This window comes from Argopecten irradians, chromosome 11 (genome assembly GCF_041381155.1).
Source record: "Argopecten irradians isolate NY chromosome 11, Ai_NY, whole genome shotgun sequence".
Classification (NCBI taxonomy): Eukaryota; Metazoa; Mollusca; class Bivalvia; order Pectinida; family Pectinidae; genus Argopecten; species Argopecten irradians.
Window position 1 is genome coordinate 13002169 of NC_091144.1, and position 26492 is coordinate 13028660.

A 26492-nucleotide genomic window follows, 5' to 3' on the forward strand; every position below is an offset into this window, starting at 1 on the left:
TAGATTTATGATGAATATATTAGTCTGGTTAAATAAATAATAATAAAGTACATTCAGAGAATCACGCAAATAATTTTAAATGCATGGTCGGTAACAAGTATGTAAAATTTGAGATAGAAATATCCCATACTTTTCTGGCATTTACTGAAATAGGCCCTGAAAAAAATTCTCAAAAGATGTTACCTTCTAAGGCATTGCATAATTCATGATATACAAAATAAAGCTATTTGTCTGGTCTAGAAACCCATATCGAACAATTTCATCATCACTTGAATATACATGTTTAGTTTAGTTCCTATATCTTTAGCAGTACCAAAAATGAGTAAATAAATTATCTACATATCACATTGTTTTACATATCAAACGTTTCTTTTTTACAATCATATATGTATATACAATGTAATTTACCATTAATACATGTTTTATATAAAACACAATTAAGGCAGTTTTCAGTTAGAGCAAAATATGGAGTTTAATAGTTGACAGAAGCTGAAGACAAAATCCAAAGTAAAACTTATTGTAAGGCAGTAATGAACAATCTAATTAACATTAATTGTATAACAATTGTATATGTACTGTTATTGACCAAGAGATCTAATAAGAGAGAGAGTGAGAGAGAGCAAGAGAGAGAAAGAGAGAGGAAGAAGGGAGAGAAAGAGAAACCATATTGTCCTGTTTTCAAAACTGACACTATCCTTAAAAATATCGATATCAAACCCCATATTCTAAAACTTGCGCTAAATTATTTCAAAAACTAAATATATTTATTCTACTTCAAAGATGGGGTAGTTTTTTTTAATTACTTTCTCATAAGATTATCACGTACATTCTAATCATTTCAGCATTTGTTACCAATTACTATCATGTTAAACTGCTTTGAATAATATTATTTTCCAAAAAATCTAGTTTATCATATCTTATTTGCATGCAAAAATAGGATTGGACGGATATCTTGTTGCATAATTCAGTGTGTTTAGTACTTTTATTAGTCATTATTACCGGTATGTTAAATATTGATCAAAACACTTACTTTACTAATAACCAACTTTCATTTGTGTATGTCCTTATTTCGCAATTTTTTTGCGAACCAAGTAAATACACTAACTAAAATAAACATCATTGATGTATTAATTGAAAGTGATTTTCATTCAATTATTTTACTATGCATGAAAGTTAATCTTTACAAACTTGTATTTGAAATAGAATTGTAGAAGCCATGGAAGATAGTTTGTTTACAATAGGTTTAAATACAGTACATCATTTTTTTTATCAGTACAATAGGTTTAAATACAGTACATCATTTTTTTTATCAGTACATGTACAGTATATTATGACCTGGCAAGAAAATGTTTGTATTAATTAAAAAAAGATATTACCCTGTGCAAAACAATTTCATGAAACCATCATTGAAACAGCTTTGGCTGTCAATGAAAGTCTTGAACCGTAGAAATGCAAATTAAAAAATATAGTTGTTTAATGTCATGAACATTTTCGCAGAAAACAAAATACACATTTTATACAATTTTGTTCTGTATCTGTTATTGTGAATCAATACAACACCCCAGCCTGTGAGTGAATATAAAATGTCTATTGAAGCATGGAATACATAATAGTTCAGGTGTATGTGACAACCCAACTCTCTTCTCTTAGTTCTATTGATAAAGACAATAGGCTTCTAGTGTTGGCAATACACACACAAAGAAATTTGATGGTCAGTGGAACATGCCTAGATGTTAATTCATATCATGGCAATCAGAATGGTGCAACAATATTCCTACCACAATAGGCGGTGTTATTCAACTCTCACGGTATCAAACAAATGGTGCAGCTGTTGATTAACAATTTGTTTATACTTCACGTGGTATATATAAACTATAGATCTGTACACATTCTGATTGGCTGACATGGTGAACTTTGACCAAACTTCTATTTCTTGGTGTCACGTCATCATTTGTCAACATCATCAATAATGACGTCATACTATGTTGTGATCGCTGCTTTACATCCAAACTGGTGTTGAAAAGTGTATGCGTCGTGGTCGTTGTGTCAAATTGACATTATATTAATAATACATCTTGAAGGACAAGAATTTCACGGAGGAGTTTTGTAGATTTAACGTATATGAAACAAACTTGATCTTGATGCTAATGGCTTGATGATTATTTGCGGGAAATAGACGATGCCGTGTCATGCGAATGCTTTTACATTTATACATGTAGTCCGACATTGAGTTTTATTTTCTGGAAGCAACTATAAGGTTTTGAACTCAATAAGACGTTAAATGAGTATTATTTAACCCTAAAGATATTTCCAATTAGGAGATTTTGATATCGATGGATTCTTTATCAAACGATGATTTTTGAATACTTAATTAGTGTCTTTTTGCTGATGAAAATATTACTACACCTTATTTGCATATTTCGGTAAAAACATCCTGCCGTATTTCTATCGGCTAAAAACAATTATGATTGTGGTAGAAACAGGTCACACTACTCATGGTTGTTGAATATTGAATTTATTCCAAAGCTCGTGTCTTTTGTAACTTTTAAAAAATAACTTACTCGTGTGGAATAAATTCAATATTCAACAACCACTCATTGTGTGACCTCTATTTATGCACTCAGTCAATTACTGCGGAAATTAAGTTAAAGAAGATTTTTTTATGCAATGATAATTCATAAATAAGAGTAAAATTTCAGAACAGAAAATTGCTTATTGCAATTGCAATATTATAAAATTCAATCAAAAAGGTTAAGCAATACTTGAGTATTCAGTTACTTGCTATGAAAAGTAAAATTTCAGAACAGGAAAATTGTTGGAGATAATTGCCACTGGTATGTGTTACACAGTAGGTTTCCAGCCAGTGTACTTTATCTGAGATGAGCTAATTCTGATGGAAATATAGGGTTAACACTAAGAACTTGTATGATGGTTATCATATAGTTTTTTTTCATTGTAATTACAGCAATTTTGCAGAGAATAGCTTTTTGTAAAGTTTCATTCTTCTATTTCTAAAAAATAAAGATGTTTTGTGGTTTGTATATTGTCATAGACTTGAGCATGTCACAGAAACAGATCTTGACCTTCAGATGTAGAGGATAATGTCATTGACAGGTACAAAAATCAAACAATGGTTACTATCTCCTTAACAACACATATTTACAAACATTATATGCATTACATGTTATCTTAAACAATTTTCCATGGCAACAAAGAACATCAAGAGATATCTAAAATATTGCATTTTCCTGTGTCGATGATATTTACAATGATAATGGATACATGCATGGATCCACTTTTATTAAACATCAATTTCTCAATCTTATCTTTCTCATAGTCATTGCATTATTTGTCTTAGAGGATGTTTAACACAAGTGAATCAAGAAAACAAATAATTACATCATGTTTTATCACAATATATAATATGGTTTCATGATGAAACATAACACACAACATTTCTACCCAATTTCATTCTGAAACAGGTTTTTCTTATTTTCCAAAATGAACATAAAAATATGTGATTGCATTCAATACATCAACTTGACATAAAACACTTAGGTATATATACAAGATATTATTTTATTCATTCGAAGGACAAAACATTTTCAGCTTTGACCAACATATTTCAACATCATCACATATAAAACTGTTCATTTAACTTAAGAAAAGAAATGTCATATAATTATATAACCTCTAATTTAAACTTTACTTCAGACTTTAAATAGTAGCCTGTTCTAACACTAGTGTTTACCTTCATTTAATCCATAACAATTTTACACCGGTATTTGTACACCTCCAATGACCAAGGATAAGGATGATAAAAGGCAGAAAATCATCTTTTCATCCTTTCATCATGTTCTTTAATGAGACTAGACTGATGAATGGCACTTTTCTTCAAAATGGATTCCATTTATACTTAATTAATACATTATTAAAATAACTTAAGATTTTGGAAATGTAACTCCATTTCATAGTATAATCATTTAGTTAATGACTAAATACTATTGTTTTAACAAAAGGCCCAAATGTCCTGTAAGAACCATTTATTTCGATGTTCCATTTCTTACTAAAAACCAACAACTCTAAACTTCTACTGTGGAAGGAGGATTACAAATTATTTACCTCAGTCATAACAAATTTCATTCTAAATATATCTAAAAATGTTTTTAAATTTCATAAAAATATTATCTGTATCCAACAGTTTGTACTAGTTTAAGTTGTAAAACATAAAGTGTAATTTTAAGCAATTATTGTAGAAATATATTTCTGTCAGTCAAAAACATTATGTAACAGTAACTGAATTCTATAATAGCTCCATGAAAAATATCATATAACGAAATGAACTCTGGTAATTCAAATGGTCAGATATTTCGATAACGTAATTTTTGGAAACAAAAAAAGAAAAGATGAATAATATCTTAATCCTTTAAAAACGACTATTCTCATCATTAAAGAAATATTTATCTTTCATTGCTAAAGGGAGATAATCCAACGTTTGTAGATCCTCATCAATTTTAATTATCAATATATGTAATTGCTACAGCAGAATGCTGCATTCCTCACTTGGCAGATCAATGCATATTTTTTTCAAATAAAACACATGAAGAAAAATATTAATGAGATCGCTGAACATTCTTTTAACAATATCATTTTTCTTCTCCAATAATATCCTGAATATCACATAATTCTGTAGAAATTAAATTCAATTTGCATCATTAGTCTTAACTATAAGTAAATTTCCATATCAACAGTATCCATTAAGTAAGAACCCATGAAATCTTCTCTTCAATACAGTAATCATTTGATGAATTACATCTATTCTAATTAAGTCCAATCCCTTTTAGCAAGACTTATTGGCACTACATGTACATTATAGAAGAACTGTACTTCAAATATGTGTAGCTTTTAGTGATACTGGTATGTCACCTTATACCAACTTATGTCACAATGATAAACCTAAATCTTCTATCTTATGGAGTTCTGTAAACCTTAATCTCTCTATACCCACTTGTACCAAAGGAGTCTAGGAGAGTAACATCTGGACGTCCTCGTCATCATCAGGTACACGATCAGCGGCCAGTCTGGTGTACGACAGTGTCAGCCTGTTGTTCTGTCTGTTCCGCCTCTTCACCTTCATGATCACGATGACGAGGAGAAGTGCGAGAAGTATCGCAACAACTCCACTCGCGATCAGACCTCCAACAAACAGCCAGTCGACCTTCTTCTTCTGGTCCGGAACACCGGGTGGATAATGGTTTGTGCTGTTGATAGGGACGACAGAACAGGCACTATTGGGGTCGTGTGTGTTCGGTTCATCGTATGGCTGCTCTGGCTTCACACAGTAGTCTCCCTTACAACAACATACTTCCTGTGTGTTGTTTGCACCAGTTGTGAACTATCACATAAAACAAAATATGTACATTTAGTATATTATCTTATTAGAAGACTTAACTTATTATAGGCAATAGACATACCCTATACTCTATACAATAAAGCACTCATTCTTTACACATAAAAATGTTTAATGCTTGATACCAACTTTTTTCAAAGTGTTGTCCTAGCTTGGTATATTACGTTTTTACAGTGTTGTTTTAACTTGGTACTTACATTTTTACAGTATTGTTTTGATTCGATACTTACATTTTTACAGTGATGTTTTGACTCGGTCCTTAAATTTTTCCAGTGTTGTTTTTATGCCATGTATAGAATTTTACAGTCAGGTTTGACTCGGTACTTACATTTGTGACGTGTTGTTTTGACTCAGTACTTACAGTTTTACTGTGTGGTTTGACTCAGTACTTAAATTTTTCCAGTGTTGTTTTAATGCCGTACATACATGTAGATTTTCACAGTGTGGTTTGACTCGGTACTTACATTTATAAAGTATTGTTTTAATTCGGTGCTTACATTTTTACAGTATTGTTTTGACTCGGTGCTTACATTTTTACAGTGTTGTTTTGACTCTGTACTTACATTTTTACAGTATTGTTTTGACTCTGTACTTACATTTTTACAGTGTTGTTTTGACTCTGTACTTACGTTTTTACACTGCGGCTCTGACCCTGTGACATTGACACACCTGTTGTCAATATCACAGTTATACATCTGAGAGATGTTACCACTCTTTAGGTAGACAGTGCTCTTCATACATGCCACACCTTCAGCTGAACATTCCCTCTTGCAGCCTAAATTTATCAAAAACAAATTAATCTGATAAAATTGAGTCTAGAACTGTATGTGCCATAAGGTTATATTTTCAGAGAGAGATGCAGTGCAAGCAGGTTATTCTGAAATTGAGGTCAAATATGAAATGTAGGTCACAGTGATCTGTTTTTGGTATGCAACAAATCATCTCATCTAGACAGAGCAATTAAACATACAAAGAATGAAATCCAAATGCCTCATAGTACAGGAGAGAAAGAAAATTTTTTTTTTTTAGCTGAAGTTAAATATTATACAAATATTTCATGGCCTACTGTGCTCTAGTTCATAATATTTAACCTGAGGTGGTGGTAATCAACAAATGTTATATTGCACGAGGCCGAAGGCCGAGTGCAATATAATATTTGTTGATTACCATCACCGAGGGGTAAATATTATGAACTAGAGCACAGTAACCCATGAAATATTTGTTTTATTACATAATCACCAGTTTTTCAGTTGAATATTATTATAAAATGAATACGACAATCACTTAACAAAATCATCAGCACCGTACCGTACGGAAAAGCTTCAAATCCTATTGAAGATTGACGTATAAACCACGTACGTCACGTTGTAACCCCGGTTTGGATGTTTTGTTGTCTTCTTTAACAATATTAGACCTGCATGCAGCCTTTTGATCTAATACATTCGCCGTGTCCGTCCTCTACTCGATAAACGTCTACATGACGTGCTTGTTTCGAGATCTATAAAGCTAGCGCGAAATTGAACGTGAACCTTTGTGACGTCATAAAAAATAACTCACTGTTACGCGCGATTCCTCAGAGTTTTTCTACAAAACTAGACAATAACAGCGAGGTGTTCCTAAAGCCGTGCAATATAACATCTCGAACCGTGCAATATAACGTTTCCATGGGAGCGTGCAATATAACTTCGAACCGTGCAATATAACAAGGTTTTATTGAACGGTCGGTGTAATAGTTGAAAATATTATATTTCTTCATATATAGATTGGTGTAAACAAAGTATGTAATAAATATAAAAATGTAAGTCATAATGACGTAGTTTTGGTACCTGCCGAACATTCTCACCTAAATGTGTGGATTCACAAGTATGAAGTTCCAACGCCTTATAATGCATATATGATGATGCTGATGACACTTATCTACACTGTGTGCACACCTATATATAATTCTGTCTATTCTAACAATGTCTTCAATTTTACATACTGTAAATTAAATAATCGTATCAATTCCTCTAAATCAGGTGGTAATATATAAGCATGTATATCCCCATCAATATGTAACTAATGATATAACATCCTAAAATATATACATTGTACAAGCTAACGGTAAAACATCCTAAAATATATACATTGTACCAGTTAACGGTATACCATCATAATATATATACATTGTACAAGCTAACGGTAAAACATCCTAAAATATATACATTGTACCAGTTAACGGTATACCATCATAATATATATACATTGTACAAGTTAACGGTATAACATCATAATATATATATACATTGTACAAGTTAACGGTATAACATCATAATATATATACATTGTACAAGCCAACGGTAAAACATCCTAAAATATATATATATATATACATTGTACAAGCTAACGGTAAAACATCCTAAAATATATATATATATATACATTGTACAAGTTAACGGTATAACATCATAATATATATACATTGTACAAGTTAACGGTATATACATCATAATATATATACATTGTACTAGTTAACGGTAAAACATCATAATAATATATATACATTGTACAAGCTAACGGTAAAACATCATAATATATATATACATTGTACAAGTTAACGGTATAACATCATATATATATATATACATTGTACAAGTTAACGGTAAAACATCATAATATATATACATTGTACAAGTTAACGGTATAACATCATAATATATATATACATTGTACTAGCTAACAGTATAACATCATAATATATATACATTGTACTAGCTAACAGTATAACATCATCATATATATATATATACATTGTACAAGTTAACGGTATAACATCATAATATATATATATACATTGTACAAGTTAACGGTAAAACATCATAATATATATATACATTGTAGAAGTTAACGGTATCCATCATATATATATATATATATTGTACAAGTTAACGGTATAACATCATAATATATATATACATTGTACTAGCTAACAGTATAACATCATATATATATATACATTGTACTAGCTAACAGTATAACATCATAATATATATATACATTGTACTAGCTAACAGTATAACATCATAATATATATATACATTGTACTAGCTAACAGTATAACATCATAATATATATATACATTGTACAAGCTAACGGTATACCATCATAATATATATACATTGTACATTGTACAAGTTAACGGTATAACATCTAGCTAACGGTATAACATCATACCATATATATACATTGTACTAGCTAACGGTATAACATCATAATATATATATACATTGTACTAGCTAACAGTATAACATCATAATATATATATACATTGTACTAGCTAAAGGTATAACATCATACTATATATATACATTGTACTAGCTAACAGTATAACATCATAATATATATATACATTGTACTAGCTAACAGTATAACATCATACTATATATATATACATTGTACTAGCTAACGGTATATAACATCATACTATATATATACATTGTACTAGCTAACGGTATAACATCATAATATATATATACATTGTACTAGCTAACGGTATAACATCATAATATATATATATATACATTGTACAAGCTAACGGTAAAACATCATAATATATATATATACATTGTACTAGCTAACGGTATAACATCATAATATATATACATTTATAGCTAACAGTATAACATCATAATATATATACATTGTACTAGCTAACAGTATAACATCATAATATATATACATTGTACTAGCTAACAGTATAACATCATAATATATATATACATTGTACTAGCTAACAGTATAACATCATAATATATATATACATTGTACAAGTTAACGGTATAACATCATAATATATATATACATTGTACTAGCTAACGGTATAACATCATAAATATATATATACATTGTACTAGCTAACAGTATAACATCATAATATATATACATTGTACAAGTTAAAGGTATAACATCATAATATATATACATTGTACTAGCTAACAGTATAACATCATAATATATATATACATTGTACTAGCTAACAGTATAACATCATAATATATATATACATTGTACTAGCTAACAGTATAACATAGCTAACGGAATAGCATCATAATATATATATACATTGTACTAGCTAACGGTATAACATCTAGCTAATGGTATAACATCCTACATAATACATATTGCACTAAGTGGCACTGACCTTGCAGCTTCATGTTGTTGCCCTCTGAGGTTAGTTGGTAGCAGTGACTTCTGTTGTTTGTGACTGGGGCAGCCACTGGTTTGTTACAGTTGTTTCCCTCACAACAATATATGGACACCTGACTCCCATTCATCTGGGCCTGAAACAATACCATCAAAGTAGCAATACAAGAACACTACAATGAAAGTGGAAACATTTTATTTCAAACAGATAATAAAAAAGACAAATTGGGACTATATCTGGACTCATATGAAATAAAAGTGATCCTACAATGTAACTACATTTATGAAAAGTGTGATAAAATTTAAAGCAGTTATTCAATCTTTATTCCATTTAAAAATTTACATTCATGATCAGCACTTAACTCATTTATAGCAGTTACTTGAAGTTTAATTTATGTATTCACACATTCATGCTAGCTGCAATATTGTAGCTCAAAAGACTTTTTGACAGAAAATTGTTGTCTTTAGAGCTACAATTTGTGCCTATTACTGCTAATGGAGCAAAGTAATGATTATGCAAACCTTTATAAAACGTTTGTTTGCATTTTTATCGTACTTGTTTGATATCGCTTACCTACTAGGCAATAAAACTGAACCACATAAAATATCGAATTCTCATTGAGGCATTATTTTTTTACATAATATATATGAAGGTCTTTCTGAAGAGAATTTATACGGCAAGTCCATAAATTTTGAATTTGACGTCTTGTGAGCGGTACGGTGGGTATTAAGAATGGTAGTTATGTTTGTTTTGGACAAAAATAATATGTAAATGCATGTATACGCATAAAATAATTGGAAACCTACAAAAAAGTATAGAAAACTATGCCCGAGTGATTTTCGGAGGCAGTGCTCCACTACGACACATAGGGACCAATTCGTACCCGGCCGAAAAGTATAGTAGGCCGGGTACGTATATTCGTTCTAACATTCATGCATGTACAGTATTGAATGACTCTTTTAAAATCAGCATTCTTTTCCATCAGTAAGTCAAATTTTCAGCTTCGTAAATTCTAGTACATTGTACATGCAATGTACAAGTTGTATAACAAACTGTCAAGCTTGGTATATACATGTACATGTAGTCAAATTGAAGCCTCTTTAAAGACCATTGTATGGACAAATGGTCTTAATAGCAAAGTGGAAACTTGGAAGCCAAAGAAAGTGATTAAGATAAGCACATGGTCCTTGCAAATACATACAGACATGGCATCACCATACATGGTAGGTGGATTTTACTGTTGAATGAACAAAGTTTACAGTATTATCCCCCAAAGCACCTAGCTACCTTAATAACTTCATTCAGGGGTTTTCCATTGCAGACTCCATCAAAATCACATGATCTCCAGGTATCCACGGAGGTTTCAATAAAGTGTGGACGAAAACGAAGTGTGGTGTCATTGGTGAATGTCAAGCATCGCATCACTGGGGCAGGCGTTGTCACAGAGGGTGTTGTATTAGGAGCAGCTGTTGTTTCATTTGCAGGTGTTGTTGAGTCCCCAGTTGTGTTGTTTGCCAGGTCCTCGGTGTTGTTTGTCGATGTACTGGACACCATGTTTGGAGGGTGTGACTGACCAGTTAAGCAGGACTGGTTCATGCCTGGAGAGTTATCAGAGCTATGCCAACAGTAGACATCCCCAGTAGGTCGCGGCTGATCTGTGACTCCAGCACTGTACAATGATAACAATTTCATACGGATTAGGCCAAATAATTAATATTGTGATTCCAGAAACACACTGTGAATATGATGGCTTGGTTTAGGAATACATGTATATCTAAGGCTCTTTTAGTTAATCTTTCTCTTCGTCTGATTTTTGTTGCAATGGAAAACCCAAATAAAATTTATCCAATCTTACAAAGACCATGGATCTGATTTTGAATGTATTCTTGGTACGATATCTTATGACAAAATCGGTACTTAGTCTACCAATAATCCTACATGTAACTCTATGATTGATCTTTAAACCATCATAGACTGAAGTCTGCTTATATTAGACAATAAAATTGGGTAACCTTTTATGACATCTTGAATCTTGAGGAGCTGTTTTCGGGAAATTAAAAAGTATTATTATTGTTAAAAACTTTTTGCTTGATGACAAAACTAATAAAAAGATTTTTGGGGGTAAAGGCACTCATTTTGATAAGGTTGGTCTAGAGCTTTAATTGTTACCAGAAACATGAAGTTTTTAGACCCAGTTTAAACTAGTGATATTTTGTATGGCTATAAAACAACATTATTTCATGAAGGTTCAAATTTGTGTCTTGCCTTACAAAATCTCAGTACCAAAATTCTCCAACTCTTGATATCTATGCAGTGCTCTTTTACAGTCAGGGGTTTCAATATCAGGCGGTACCCGGTACTTTTTGCCGGTTGAACCTGGCTGTGGTACCGCCTGATTTGGGCTAAATTACATTAGATAGCATACAGATGGTATAGAAAACTACCCCCTTAAATTGCAATGTACCACCTCTGCTGAAAGATAATAAAATCCCTGTAAAGTGTTTACAATTACCTGTACAAATTGAAATTGCACATAATTTTTGAAGGAGGAATCAATGCCCGTATGTTTACATGTCTTCTACATGCATACCTATATGTACATACCTGGTATTTCACTTGATTTGTAACAATATTTAAGGAATAGATGTTTATTTTGTTGAGGTTATGAGGGTATAATGATGATGGAGCACATGTAAATTATGTAACCCCGGCGAAGACGGGTTACATAAAATTTACACGAGCTCCATTATAATTATACCCTCATAACCTCAACAAAATAAACATCTACTCCTTATATTTACAGTTTTTCAAGTAAATGAATATCATTAATTCCTGCGGCAGTTGCATATTTTTTTCATTAAAATACACATATTTTTTCTCTCCCGTCATTGTCAACGAATTCGATTGAATAGCTGATTTGAATCGAGTCATTCATATGTTCCCGCTAAAAGTGGGGTCATGATCCCACGTTACTACGCCATCGACTATCACGTAACAACAGAATCGCCGCGCGTGTTGTACTAACATTATACACTGATAATGATAATACTAGAAAGCATGGTTATTGAGTTCATGGCCGTGCAAACTGTAAATATAAAAATATAAGATGATTTAAAAGCATCAAGCGTACACATACATCATTTAATAATTATTTTTTCTTTGTTTTCATACCAAATCTGGCTTTCTGATTGGGCCTTAATTTGGCCAATAGTGTTTTTTGTATAACACTGTAGAAGAACAGGTAAAATACACATTTAGTGGACCCTGAATAATCAGGACACCTTCGTTCCCAGTCTAAACCGTCCGGATTACAAGTTTTCCGGACTGTCGAATTCCGTGTTCTTAGTCAATGAAATTGTCACGTACGAGTTACTCCCCTTTACATGAACCTTGTAATCGATGATACCTAGGCTTTTATGTAATATACATGTATTATAATAAATACTTTGTTTGTTATGATTCCTGTCGAGTGCCCCAAATACAAATCAAAATCGGGTCTCCGATGTGAAAAATTACAGCGCTACCAAATAAGCCAAAGAAGTATGCTCCATCAGCTGAGTGACGCTATAGAGACTGTACATTTGTATTTAATACAATGTACTACGTATACATTGTATGTACCAACCACACCAGTCCACTCCTTTTACACCACTTAATAGACATGTTAACCCTACCCTGGCGGAAGTCTACCGCTTTTTTAGACTGATATTCCGCCTACCGCTTTAATATCCAAATATTCCGATTTCTGCAAAAACATCGTCTTCATTTTTTTTCTTCCGATTTCTGAATTTTTCAGTCGGTTGGGGCTGCCATGGTGGCTTCAAAATGCATACCAGACTGAGTAGGGGGACTGGCTTCATAATTAAGTAAACAAAGGAGGTGTGAACACTCCCTGACCAACACCCACTGGTGTTAATTAGCAGCCTGGGGCTAGTTCCACCTTGGCTTGGTGGTGTCACTTGCTTAGCCTATTTCACGTGTCTGAGTGTGCCTAACCACAGGGACTTGTAACGTAGGTTGTGAGAAAGTCTGTTGTGTATACATGTGTACTATAGGCCTATATACTATATAAAAGGACAAGGGAACCAACGGCTCGCTTGGAAGAGGTACACCTGCCTCTACAAAAGTCGCCGGTATTCCGTCAAACATGGATAAATATGTATATATTTAATACTTATATATTCTTAAATAAATTTTCGATACGGAAAACACAACTTCAGACACGAAATAATATATTAACATACCTTTATTTCACTATGAACGCGGAAAATGCAGTCAGATTTCCTCACTGTCGTTTTGCCTGTCCAGTGAAATCTAGGTCAAAGGCACTCATATTCCCTTGTAACAAATTTTGTATGCATTCATTTCACTTTCTGGTGATATTTTCCCATTGCAAATACAAATAGGCTATCTCCGATAACTCTTTCATTAATCCAATCCAACAACTAAGCGAGGAATCACACTTTTTTTATCCAGCACTCGACTCTTGTTCGTATAATCCGCCATATTGTAATTGATGATGGGTACCTTTTTAGTGTACCCGCCCTTACCCGATACTGCACTGGAATTCTGTACCCATACTCTGTATAAATTAAGTTTCATGGTTAAGGTTTTTAGAAGTACCTATATTTGAAATACACATATCATTAATTGAAGAATCTAACTTAAGTCGAGACTCTAATGTTTTTACTCAAGGACGTATATGAGAAGGATAAGTCACACTGGGTTTTGGGGAAGTCCAAGGCAGGCGCTTTTGTGTTTGTGCACTGACCGTGACGTTTGGCGACGACTAATTTTCCTTTGATATCCGCCGGCACAGCCTTTTGATGTAGCTTGCGGGTGCGAGGGTTACCGTCTTACTTTCTGAAGCGGTGCTGTCATTTCATGAGCTGTCGATTTTTTTTAAACGAAAATTTAAGACATATCCCTAAATATTCCGTCTTTAAAGCAAGTAATAAACGTCGTGAAATTTAATAAACTTTACAATGGTGTTTCGTTTGACTCGATAAGACAAGTATTTGTTGAGAAAAACGGTTTTTATTCCCCGGTTCATAGGCGTCTCGCGTGGTGTTTAGTAATGTAAAGAGACAGACACGAATCCTTCTCACTTATAAATCCTTGGTTTTACTTTACCGTTACCACATTAATATTGTAGCTTTTAGTATACAGGCACTGTGTATATGGGGTTTCCAGTTCGGGTCCGGGGTACACAATATCCACTCAAACGTGTTTAACCTAGATTTCAGTGGACAAGCAAAACGACAGTGAGGAAATCTGACTGCATTTTCCGCGTTCATAGTGAAATAAAGGTATGTTAATATATTATTTCGTGTCTGAAGTTGTGTTTTCCGTATCGAAAATTTATTTAAGAATATATTAGTATTAAATATATACATATTTATCCATGTTTGACGGAATACGGGCGACTTTTGTAGAGGCAGGTGTACCTCTTCCAAGCGAGCCGTTGGTTCCCTTGTCCTTTTATATAGTATATAGGCCTATAGTACACATGTATACACAACAGACTTTCTCACAACCTACGTTACAAGTCCCTGTGTGCCTAACGATGTGTATTACATAGGCCTACCGTAAGGAAACAATCATCTGGCCTTTCAATAAATTTTGTGCTTAAAACTAGTCAGCATCATTTCAAAAACAAACACTAGTTATAATTGAAATGATTTACTCACGTTTTTAATGTGAAATAGGCATACAGTGTCTGCTGAAAATCATAAACTTTGCAATCGTAATGGCCGCCATTTTGGAATGAGGTGATTCTAATAAAGGAGCCGGATTTGGAACGCCGGATTTTGGTATATTTTTTCAGGATATCACTAAAAAAAAAATTATTTATTTTTTCATGGTGCTTATTTCTCTAGAATATTGGTGTAAATTTTAGAAACAAATATTTGTATTTTTTCTTGCATAAATCAAAAGAAAATGAGTCCAGTATGTATTACAAAAAAAAAAAAAAAAAAAAAAAAAAAAAAAAAAAAAAAAAAATAGACAAAATGTATAATTAAAAAAGGTGATAAATAGCATTGAAATAAAATTATACAATGTATTTTTTGGCATTTTTCATCTTCTAAATTTAATATAAGCCTTAATTAAGATTTAAAAAATACAAAATGAGCCACCAATGCATGGCCTATGGTGATAATTAAAGTTAAATCATAATTTGTTAACAAAATATGTTTTTGTAATTATTTTGCATATTATTGATATTTATATCTCTGACGCGTCGCGAAAAATGCCACATGTAATGCTACCGCTTTTGAGTAAAAAATCTACCTCTTTTTGCTCACCAAAGGTTAACATGTCTGCAGTGCCTTAGAAAAAAAAACCCAGAATGGTGCCAAACCCTGACGTAAATGTGACCTCAACATACAATTTACTTAAAAATTCACGGTCTCTTCTCTTTGCTTTAAGGATGGCAGATGTATACTATAGAAGAAATGTCGTAAATTTTCATTAAAACAAGAGGCCCATAGGCCTTAAAGTTCATCTGACTATTGGCACATACAATACAAATTAACACTTCAAAGAATAAAGTAGTGGCAACAATAAGGCAATACAAAAAAACTCTTTTAATAGAAAAATTAAGGTTCTGATATATATGTATTTGAAATTGATGAATTACAGAATTAGGCCTTGAATGAAGGTCCCTTGATCCCCACCATGCTACTTTAATATTCAGTCTCTATAGGCCTCTTAATTATCTACAAGACAAATTTAAAGATTTTAGCCTATTTAATCCCTTGCCTGTGACTTTGAATAAAGTTCAAGGTCATTCATTTGATCAAACTTGGTAGCCATTCGTACCAGCATGCTCCAGGCCAAATATCAGTACCCTGGGCCTTTCGGTTATTGAGAAGAAATTGTTTGAAAGAAAAGCTTTTGCACAGCGCACCACGGCGGCCGATGCATGATGACAATAGGTCATCTTGACCCTTCGAATCAGATGACCTAAAAATACGACATCTCATGAAACGACGCCCCGCTTAAGAAAGTAAGACATACAGTATTTTTAAAATTAATTCTTGTACCCGCAAGCTAGATCAAAGGTTGCGCTAGCGGACATCAAAGGAAAATCTGTCGTCGCTCAAAACATCACAGTCAGTGCACAAACACAAAGGCGCTCGTGACGTATTTGTCCAAATCCCAAAGTGACTTATCCTTCTCATCTACATATTTTTGTACGCCCTTGTATTGACCGAAGTGGCTTTGACTTTTACTTCACTGAAAGTCTTTATGTTTCGATTGAGGTCAGGAAGATTAAAGGCGGTACTCCAACAATGTTTAGAGGTTTAGTACTACGAGATACTTTTAAATCATTACGTCCGGTCTAAATGCCTATCAAGAGTTTCTCATATATCAAGCATCTAACGTTGTTCAATGTCTCTTGACAATGACTAAAGGGGGGATACTGTAAGAGTTAGGGTTCAGTTCACATTTATTTGAAATAAATTTAATAAGTTATGACAGTCACATCTTTATGGACTTTATTAAGGAAAGTATTTGCTGATCTAGCTACTTACCTTAGTACACTATAAATGTGTATAATATGGATGAAAAATATCGAAACCACTAAAAGGTGCACGGATCGTCCTGCCATTCTTCCGTTTTTGTCGCTTATATCCCCAAAAATAATAATAATAATAATAATCAGAGTAATAACCTGTTGTTTCCTTTCCTTTATTTCCATGGTATTTTTTATTTTTTTAGATGAGACAACTTTATTTCATAAAAATAATGTTTCATTAGGTAAAACAAGAGGAAAATATTCAGAATAAAAATTAGTATTTTTTTGGAGCTTATCGATTTTGAGTTATTTCCCTTTACAGGAAGTGAACTTTCTTTTTCCGGTCGGCCATCAACCTCCAGGTGCGACTGAATGAAACGGTTATTAAAATCTACATACATCCGCTTTATATTTGCACTAACATTTCAGTTAAACATCAGGAAAATACAATCGACTTATCCTTGTTCCATGGTCGATCCTGAATGCTTTCTAAATTACTTACATTGCGTTAATAGATTATTGTAAATGAACGTCATGTCAACATCACTACATGTATCTAGATCCTATATTCATTGCATTAATGTTTGATGCAGGATTTAAACACTCCTGTTATAAGAACACTCTTCCGAGACACATTTATTTGTTACTTGCATTAGCAGAAAATATGCTTTTTGATTATTTTAATATTGCAAAGAAGTGCTTTTTGTTGTCAAACCTGATGCGTATTTATGAATGAATCGTTTACATGTATGGGTATTCTGTTAACATATCCTATGTGGTTTCCTTGAAACATAAAATCAGAAATTAAGTTAATCGTCAGTCAGGTTCGGTCGGGTTTACACTTTTTTCACATATGCATGGTTTCTGAATATAATACACAAGAACCCCCCCCCCCCTTACTCCAACAATGTTAGAGGTATAGCACGACGAGACACTTTTGATCATTACGTCGTGTCTAACCTCTAACAATCGAGGCAGGATTCACACGGCGCAGAAATGGGCTCGATATAAATTCAAAATTTCAAGTTTTGTTCACACTAACCTTTTATAGCCTGAAAGAATTATCCCAAATCATGTTAAATCCAAAATTCAAAACGTCACTATTGCACTGTTATACCGAATTTAGACATTTCTATACCCCCACCACTATTTGTAAGTCTACCCGGTCACCATTTTTACTCAGTTGTTACAAATTACGGAATGGTGACGGAAAGTAAAAGTATCATTATCTATGAAATATTTTGCAGTATTTCGACTAAAATGCATAAATTTATTTAAATATTTCCAGAATCAATCAGGACTAATAAAAAATACTTGTTTCCGTGCATATAAACAACCTTGGTTACCACTATTAATATTATCTTTCCATTTGATACACCGTACTATAATTTGATAAACCGGAAGTGACGAAAATTTGAATAGGAATTAACCTAGATTATACAGCGATGCTATGGGTCAGCTCTTAAATGTGTGATTATTCCGTGGATTAATGTTATGTCATACCTATTATACCAGGATATGTTCATGGATAACTACTGATTCACGCTATACATGTTTTTTGACATTCTGGTAAGTTTTTCACTTGGTAATTAAGCGTCAAAGTTCCGCTCTAATTCGAGGGCGGAACTTGCGAAGACTCGTATAGGGTTCGGGCATTAGATCTTGATATTGCACATCAGAAGTTTCTCAATATCGAGATATAATATTATTGGATTGGGGGGGGGGGTACCAGTTTAACTAATTGTTTACCCCCCCCCCCCCCCCCTTTGCTGCGTATGCTGGCCATAGTCATTAACAGAAATTTGGTAATAAACTAGTCTTATAAATTCAGAATATCTTTTTTTCTTTTCGGTTGTTGTAAAACAAAGTCACTATCGCTCTCTAATGGAAAATTTTTAAATTAACTCGTCCACTTTGAATTTTTAATCAAGTCACTTCTATCATAAAACAGGGTTTGCACTTGTATGAATATTCTTTGCTATGTACAATTTTATGATTTATTTACTGTTAAAATATTTCCATGTACCAAGACTGGTGTGAAATATAGTTTTCACTTAGTGAACTTAGCGCATTTTGCTTCAAACACTATATGTATAATTATATATACCAATTGTGTATTAACAAACCCATACTCCAATTGGGGTATAATAATCTAATTTGCTTATAATAGTGGTTTTCACTAATCTGATAAAGGGAATAGTCCTGTATAGGAATAATGCAGTCCTGCATTAGAGTAATCATCACCTGATTAGAACCCGATAAGATCAGAACTATGGATAAAGCATGAGATTACAAACAAAAAGAATTTAGGAAATAGTACAGTGTAACATAATGAAAATGTTTTAATAAAAATCCTAAAAAAAATTGTTGCAGGGCCAAGAATGAAGTTTAACAAGATGGTCACCTCCTCCAGGAGGAAGAACAGGAAGCGCCATTTCAATGCTCCCTCTCATGTCAGGAGGAAGATCATGAGCACTCCACTATCTAAGGAACTTCGACAAAAGTACAATGTCAGAAGTATGCCTATCAGAAAGGATGATGAAGTACAGGTTGGCTTCTACAATTATTTCTCATTTTCTTTTTGCATTATTCTGTAATAATTATATATTTTTTTTATTTTGGAATAATCATAATTCATTTTCTTCGAAAATTTAAGTTGTTAGGGCTTTAGTTTAGAATAGTAGAAATCTTTAGCTAAAGATAATTAAATTTTCTGCATTTTGCTTCATTTTCAAGTTTTTCTTACTTTCCGATCAAGATTTGAATAAGAGAATTGTTGATGATATTCAATTCTTAGATGATTGTGATGATTTTTAAACAATTTGTTGGGTGAAACGGTTTACCCCAGTGTACTTGAACATCAGTATAATTCCTTTCGGAAAATTATGTTTTAAACACAAATTTGTGTCTTATTTTAGGTTGTCCGTGGTAATCATAAAAGCCAGCAGATAGGCAAAATTGTCCAGGTGTACAGGAAGAAGTTTGTTGTACACATTGAAAGAATCCAGCGTGAGAAGGCCAACGGTGCCTCTGTCCATGTCGGAATCCACCCTTCAAAGGTAACATTCAGCTATAAACTGTCAAAGTTTAACAAGTGTCTGTAAACATTCCTCTTAAATGTTACAGAAATTGTAAAAGTTTAAATTTTCATATTTTCTGTATATATTACCTATGGCTTTTAATCCCTACTCAAGCCCTCCAAACTTTATTCTGGAAGTTCAAGTTACGTTGACCTAACCGTTTCATTTTGAAAGTCTTTGAATGTCACATGATCACTATTGTCTGTTTCAATAACATTAATTTACCTGTATAGCCATATCCATTCAATGTAATATGCATTATATGAAATGCACTGTAGTGATCACATGACTGTGAGGGACTTTCAAAATGTCTTCTCAAAGTAGCGACCAAACAAGAAATTGGTCATAAAACGAAATGGTTCTTTGTTTTGAATACATGTCACTAAATGCTGTGTAGGGAAAGAAAAATAATCGTCACTAGCAACATGTGAGGAACCACCGAACCAGTGCATTCAGGTCATTTCTGTAATAGGCCCTTACAAGAAGGAGGTCAGTCGGTCTTGAATTTCCAGAATAACATCCAAACATATAGAGGAGGATTCCAATATCGGTTACCATGGCTTCAGAATACTAAATTCAATATGTTGGGAACCATCACAGCTAGTCAAGACAACTTCAAAATTGTAAGACGCTCCTGAATTACGCAGATCAAACATGAAATTTTCAGAAACCAAAATACATAATCATAACTGCTCTTAAAAATATCAACACATAATCATTTTCATTATGATTTGTAACATTTTTCAGAGAAAAGAATTCAGGAAGGCATTGCATTTGCTGTAATGGTTCATGTGTTCAAAACTAGAGTCGCTCAGATCCAGAACAGTTTGTGTTTTGAATGCAATGACAAAGATATAATAATAGCATTAAGTTTTGGATATCTTCTGCTTTCTCAAGAAATGTTGAAATATTTGAGAAATACCAATATGATAAATTTGAGGAAATTTAAGAGCAATTTATTCACCTGTCATCTCTAAAATCTCTCTTAACAATTAGTTTTGGTTTCTAAATTTACGATTACTCAGTTCTCTTATTGCATTTATGTAGTAAATAAGATTATTATGTCAAACTAGCTGCTTCAGTGTATCGATTCAATGTTTTATTTTGCTCATGTCATTGTCAAAGAACCCTTCTAAACATGATCATGAAATTTATGTTATGGTCATTTCCAACAAAGGGGAGATAAATCACTTTGATTCTGGGAGTCTGGTCCATCAATGACCTGACTAACTTACCGCTCAAAGTACATTTGAACTTGATGTTTTAAAGGTGCTCCACCGCAGACAAAGCATAAACAATATAATTTGTCATGTGGACAGTAATTGATGTTTGATTATGATTTATAAAATATGAAGTGTACTGTAAAGTACATGTAAGTGTCAGTGTAAAGTAAGTTACTTTTTGTTATTGAAAGGAACTACTGATTAGTCTGCTACTGTATTTAATGAGATTGACCTTTAATATTTCAGTGCTAGAAACTTGTGAAACTTTTTTAAAACTTATGTCTAAATTCATTATCAGAATATTGGTCTCTTATTATTCTCACAGTTACGATTGTTATGTGCCTTCTAACATGTAAACTAAACAATGTTGTTTGTATCTATTATCTAGGCGGCCATTTTGATGTTGTGTTTTTTTCCAATGATATATCCTAACTATTGAATTATAATTTTCAAATTGGGAACAAGATTGCATGTTCATGTGTAAATACTAAACAGTGATGCAAATTTAACTGTGCTGAAATGAATTTCCAGAACTTTAAATAATACAATTTTCTGAAACAATATAATGTGCAGACAATTTTCTGAAACAATATAATGTGCAGACTTATGAAACAATATAATGTGCAGACTTGAGAGTAAATTGACTTGACCCTCTGTGTTAGTATGGAGAGCTTAATGGCTAGTTTAAAGACATTTTATACCCTTCCAAATATGATTAAAGATTTATTTCATCTTTGACCATTTTCCAACAAAGGGGAGATAAATCACTTTGATTCTGGGAATCTGGTCCATCAATGACTTGATTAACTTACCGCTCAAAGTACACTTATGATATTTACACAAACTAAATGACAGCGTTAAATTATGCTATAAAATGCTGTGTCCCATCTCATGCTTTGATTTATCAGCATTTACATCTTACTGAGTGTACTGAGACATGTATGGAACGGCCAGACAGGATTCAAACACTAGCTGGATTCTGATCGCTGAGCTGCATGATTACAGATGATAAAGTTCAACCTAGCTCAGTACCACTAGTCTACACAGTGAAGCATTGCTAGTTTTTTGGTGAAAAAAAAGTGTTTGTTTTCTAAATATTACAATATTGAAAGGTGTCCAGATAACACAAAAACTGATCTAGGCTTTGATTTAGAAGACCCTATGTTTGTCTTCAGTGTTGAATGTATTAACACCCTTCCAAATGTGATTAAAGATTTGTTTCATCTTTAACCATTTTCCAACAAAGGGGAGATAAATCACTTTGATTCTGGGAATCTGGTCCATCAATGACCTGATTAACTTACCGCTCAAAGTACACTTATGATATATTAATTATACTGCTGTGTCCCATCTCGTGCTTTGATTTAATAGCATTTACATCTTACTTTAGTGTACTGAGAAATATATGACAAATGTAACGACTAGATCAGGATTCAAACACTAGCTGGATGCTGATTGCTCAACTGTTTGAGCTATATGCTCACAGATGATGAAGTCCAACCTAACTCATTATCACTAAACAGTGTGTTTTGGTAAGAAGAAGAAAAGTTTGTTTTCTAAATAATTTATGATTGATTATTGAAAGGTTCCCAGATAAAAACTGATCTAGGCTTTGATTTAGAAGACCCTATATTTGTCTTCAGGGTTGAATGTATTAACACCCTTCAAAATGTGATTAAAGATTTGTTTCATCTTTAGTCATTTTTCCAACAAAGGGGAGATAAATTGCTTTGATTTTGGGAATCTGGTCCATCAATGACTTGATTAACTTACCGCTCAAAGTACACTTATGATTTTCACACAAACTAAATGACAGTGTTATATAATTTATATTATGTCATAAAATGTCTCATCTTGTCATGCTTTGATTTGTAGAGTGCCAGGGCATTAACATCCTACTAGTGTACAAACTTATGTACTGAAGTGAATCAGAAAATGTCACAGCCATACCCAGATTAAAACATTAGCAATGATCAGATGTGCTCTACTGTTTGAGCTAGACCTAATCACAGATGACCCTCCTAACCAGTATCACTACACAGTAAAGCATTGTTAGTTTTGGGTGAAAAATTGTTTGTTTTCTAAAGATATCATTATTGAAAGGTGGTGATCTGCTGCCTGGACGAACAAACACACACCCTTCCAAATATGATCAAAGATTTATTTCATCTTTGACCATTTTTCAACAAAGGGGAGATAAATCACTTTGATTCTGGGAATCTGGTCCATCAATGACTTGATTAACTTACCGCTCAAAGTACACTTATGATATTTACACAAACTAAATGACAGCGTTCAATTATGCTATAAAATGCTGTGTCCCATCTCGTGCTTTGATTTATTAGCATTTACATCTTATTGAGTGTACTGAGAAATGTATGTAACGGCAAGACCAGGATTCAAACACTAGCTGGACTCTGATTGCTGAGCTGCATGATTACAGATGATAAAGTTTAACCTAGCTCAGTATGACTAGTCTACACAGTGAAGCATTGCTAGTTTTTTGGTTAAAAAAAGGTTTGTTTTCTAAATATTACATTATTGAAAGGTGTCCGGATAACACAAAAACTGGTCTAGGCTTTGATTTAGAAGACCCTTTGTTTGTCTTCAGTGTTGAATGTATTAACACCCTTCCAAATGTGATTAAAGATTTGTTTCATCTTTAACCATTTTCCAACAAAGGGGAGATAAATCACTTTGATTCTGGGAATCTGGTCCATCAATGACTTGATTAACTTACCGCTCAAAGTACACTTATGATACTAACATCTAACGGGGTTCTCGTTAAAAGCCGGCAAAAACAGACGTCTATTTCCTTGTTTACAACCGGCTATTTTTGTCAGAAATAAGTATTGGCCACCACGGGAGCCTGTGGCCCCCAACCACCTATTATTAATTTTCAGCCATCTATTAAAAAAACTTAAGCGAGAACCCAGTGAACTAACAACTTTGTTTTATTTCTATTGATGTATTTTCATGATGAGATCATCATTATGATGTCTAAGACATTTTTTTTTCACTTGCAGATCCTTATTGTAAAGCTGAAAATTGACAAAGATAGAAAGAGAATCCTTGAGCGCAAGGCCCGCTCCAGACAGGTGGCAGACAAGGGCAAACACACAGAAGAATCTATCATGGAAACTTCATAAATTATTTGTAGAAGCTGGAAATAAATGGACAGGAGGACATCAATTTGTTGTTATGGTTTTAGCTCATCAACCTGCTTGCTGAAAGATACAAAACAGCTACCGTAAACAAATTTGTTTTTGAAGTCTAAACAACTTTTTGGGGGAGACTTCAATTTTGCGATATACAATTTAAAAGTCTTTGCAGCAATTTATTTTCATATAATCACCCTCAAAAGTAAGTTTGTTTACAGTAGTGTATAAAGTTTTGTCTTCATGGTTGAGGGAACTTCCCTTCCCAGTTATGAAAAAAAAAATACATAAAATCATATTATTGACGAAAGAAATTGCACTTATGAGTATAGATTATTTCATTTTAATAGAATCCTGGGGTTAAGTGAATGCTTTAATAGAATTGCCCTAATTCACATTTGTAAAAGATTGAATCTTTCTTTTTCAGGAAAACTAAAAAAGGAAAAGCTTTAAAGAAACTTTTTTGGCTTTGGGGCAATTCTATTAAAACTTCCACTTAACCCCAAGACTCTGTTTAAAGGGACAACTCAGTGAGGCTAATCTGTTACATAATCACGAAGCAAAATATGACATAAATGTATTGTTCTACAATCCTTATGAAACATGACAAGAAATAGTGACAAATTCAAATTCCAAATCGTTGATCAATACAATGAAACAGGTACAACATGTACGCTGTACCCTTGCCCGAGTCAAAGTCACGCACTTTAAGCAAAAGCAACACAATAGTACTGAGGAGTTGATGAAATTATTTTTAGACAAGAACATGCATCTAATAATGTTAAGACAACTGTAAGAGCGTTTTGAGAAGTTCTAGACAAAAAATTCTTTACAACACAGACAACGGTCAGGGTTCGGCACACAAGGTTATGTGTAATAGCGATTGAACAGTTCACACACATTTGACTACAGTGGGCTTTTCTGACATATTACAGTTAAACCAACTAATCTAATTTCCATTAGAACTGGTTTGTATCCGAAATATATGCAAGTTTCAATGTACTCTTAGATCAAATTGTGTCTTTAAACTCTGAGAAAATGTTATTAATTACCATTGATTACGATTACCCTATGATAAGAAAGCCATTCATGAAACACAACAATCAATAAATATATGTTTTCAAAGTTGACAAGTTTTCTAAGTGCTGATTCAGCTATTCTGTGTCTTTATTGGCATTGAGCTTTCATCCGCTCAAAGAGCATGCAGCCAATAAGTACGGATACTTGTTGAAATATTGCACTATGTACATTTATTGGCTGCTTGTGTATCAAGAATCCTTACATAGATATTCAGAAAAATAAAATCCGTCTTTGCTGACTACTTAAAGTGAATAGTCGGACAAAGAAAACCATTCTAAATGCGTTAATCGGCCTTCCAAAAGTTCTCGCATATTAATACGACGGTCAAGTTCTGCTTAGTTTCCCAGTTCTGACCATTAAAGTAAAGAAAAGTTGAAAGCATAGAAAGCGAGGCTGCGTGGAAATGTAACCACGGACATAGTGAGCCGGGAGGACGTTTTAGAATTTCAATACTTTAAATTAATTTCTTCGCACGCAGACAGATTTTGACGAGAAATTTTATTTTTCCATTTCATAAGAAATTATACTGGATACATTCACACCATTTTTACCGACTTGAGCCATCCTTGCCCGACTGTTCACTTTAATACTAAAATTTGCTATCACAGTGTACTGGGTGACCTCTTTGATAAAACTTGAAGGACTGGAGATTTCTGCAAATGCTAAAGATTCCAAATCAGTATTGGTAAAACAACATTCGTATCTTGTTTAGATGAGTCCATTACTTGCCTTACAGAATAGGACTTGGAGCCTATAGACACCATTTTTAGGTCACCTGACCTTAGGTGATGGAGATCTATTGCGATAGTCTTGTCCGTTGTTGTGCAACGTCTGAT

General features: G+C 33.1%; 2 protein-coding genes across 3 annotated transcripts; one reads left to right on the plus strand and one right to left on the minus strand.

Moving 5' to 3' along the window:
• Positions 1–3272: 3272 nt before the first annotated feature.
• LOC138334779 (uncharacterized) lies at positions 3273–17222 on the minus strand. 2 transcript variants are annotated; one of them, XM_069283502.1, is made up of 5 exons: positions 17132–17222; positions 10881–11262; positions 9591–9729; positions 6040–6185; positions 3273–5395 (listed from the first exon to the last, which is right to left on the minus strand). In XM_069283502.1, exons 1-5 carry the CDS (start codon positions 17206–17208, stop codon positions 5024–5026), a joined length of 1116 nt encoding a protein of 371 aa, XP_069139603.1. In that variant the 5' UTR covers positions 17209–17222; the 3' UTR covers positions 3273–5023. The 2 variants fall into 2 exon arrangements, with proteins under 2 accessions (XP_069139603.1, XP_069139604.1); XM_069283503.1 differs by lacking the exon at positions 17132–17222 and adding an exon at positions 15284–15915.
• Positions 17223–17420: 198 nt separating this feature from the next.
• LOC138334780 (large ribosomal subunit protein uL24-like) lies at positions 17421–24610 on the plus strand. Its single transcript, XM_069283504.1, has 4 exons — positions 17421–17477; positions 19489–19664; positions 20034–20174; positions 24445–24610. The coding sequence occupies exons 2-4, from the start codon at positions 19497–19499 to the stop codon at positions 24565–24567; spliced, it is 432 nt and encodes a 143-aa protein (XP_069139605.1). The 5' UTR covers positions 17421–17477; positions 19489–19496; the 3' UTR covers positions 24568–24610.
• Positions 24611–26492: the final 1882 nt, after the last annotated feature.

What these genes read in the sequence shown, in the direction of transcription:
- LOC138334780 (XM_069283504.1), top strand. Translation starts at nt 19,497, where the DNA reads ATGAAGTTTAACAAGATGGTCACCTCCTCCAGGAGGAAGAACAGGAAG. An exon ending in GAAAGGATGATGAAGTACAG is followed by an intron (nt 19,665 to 20,033) that starts GTTGGCTTCTAC and finishes GTCTTATTTTAG; the next exon opens with GTTGTCCGTGGTAATCATAA. An exon ending in TCGGAATCCACCCTTCAAAG is followed by an intron (nt 20,175 to 24,444) that starts GTAACATTCAGC and finishes TTTCACTTGCAG; the next exon opens with ATCCTTATTGTAAAGCTGAA.
- LOC138334779 (XM_069283502.1), bottom strand. Translation starts at nt 17,208, where the DNA reads ATGGCAGGACGATCCGTGCACCTTTTAGTGGTTTCGATATTTTTCATC. An exon ending in CAACAACATGAAGCTGCAAG is followed by an intron (nt 6,186 to 9,590) that starts GTCAGTGCCACT and finishes TGATAAATTTAG; the next exon opens with GCTGCAAGAGGGAATGTTCA. An exon ending in CAGAGCCGCAGTGTAAAAAC is followed by an intron (nt 5,396 to 6,039) that starts GTAAGTACAGAG and finishes TTTATGTGATAG; the next exon opens with TTCACAACTGGTGCAAACAA.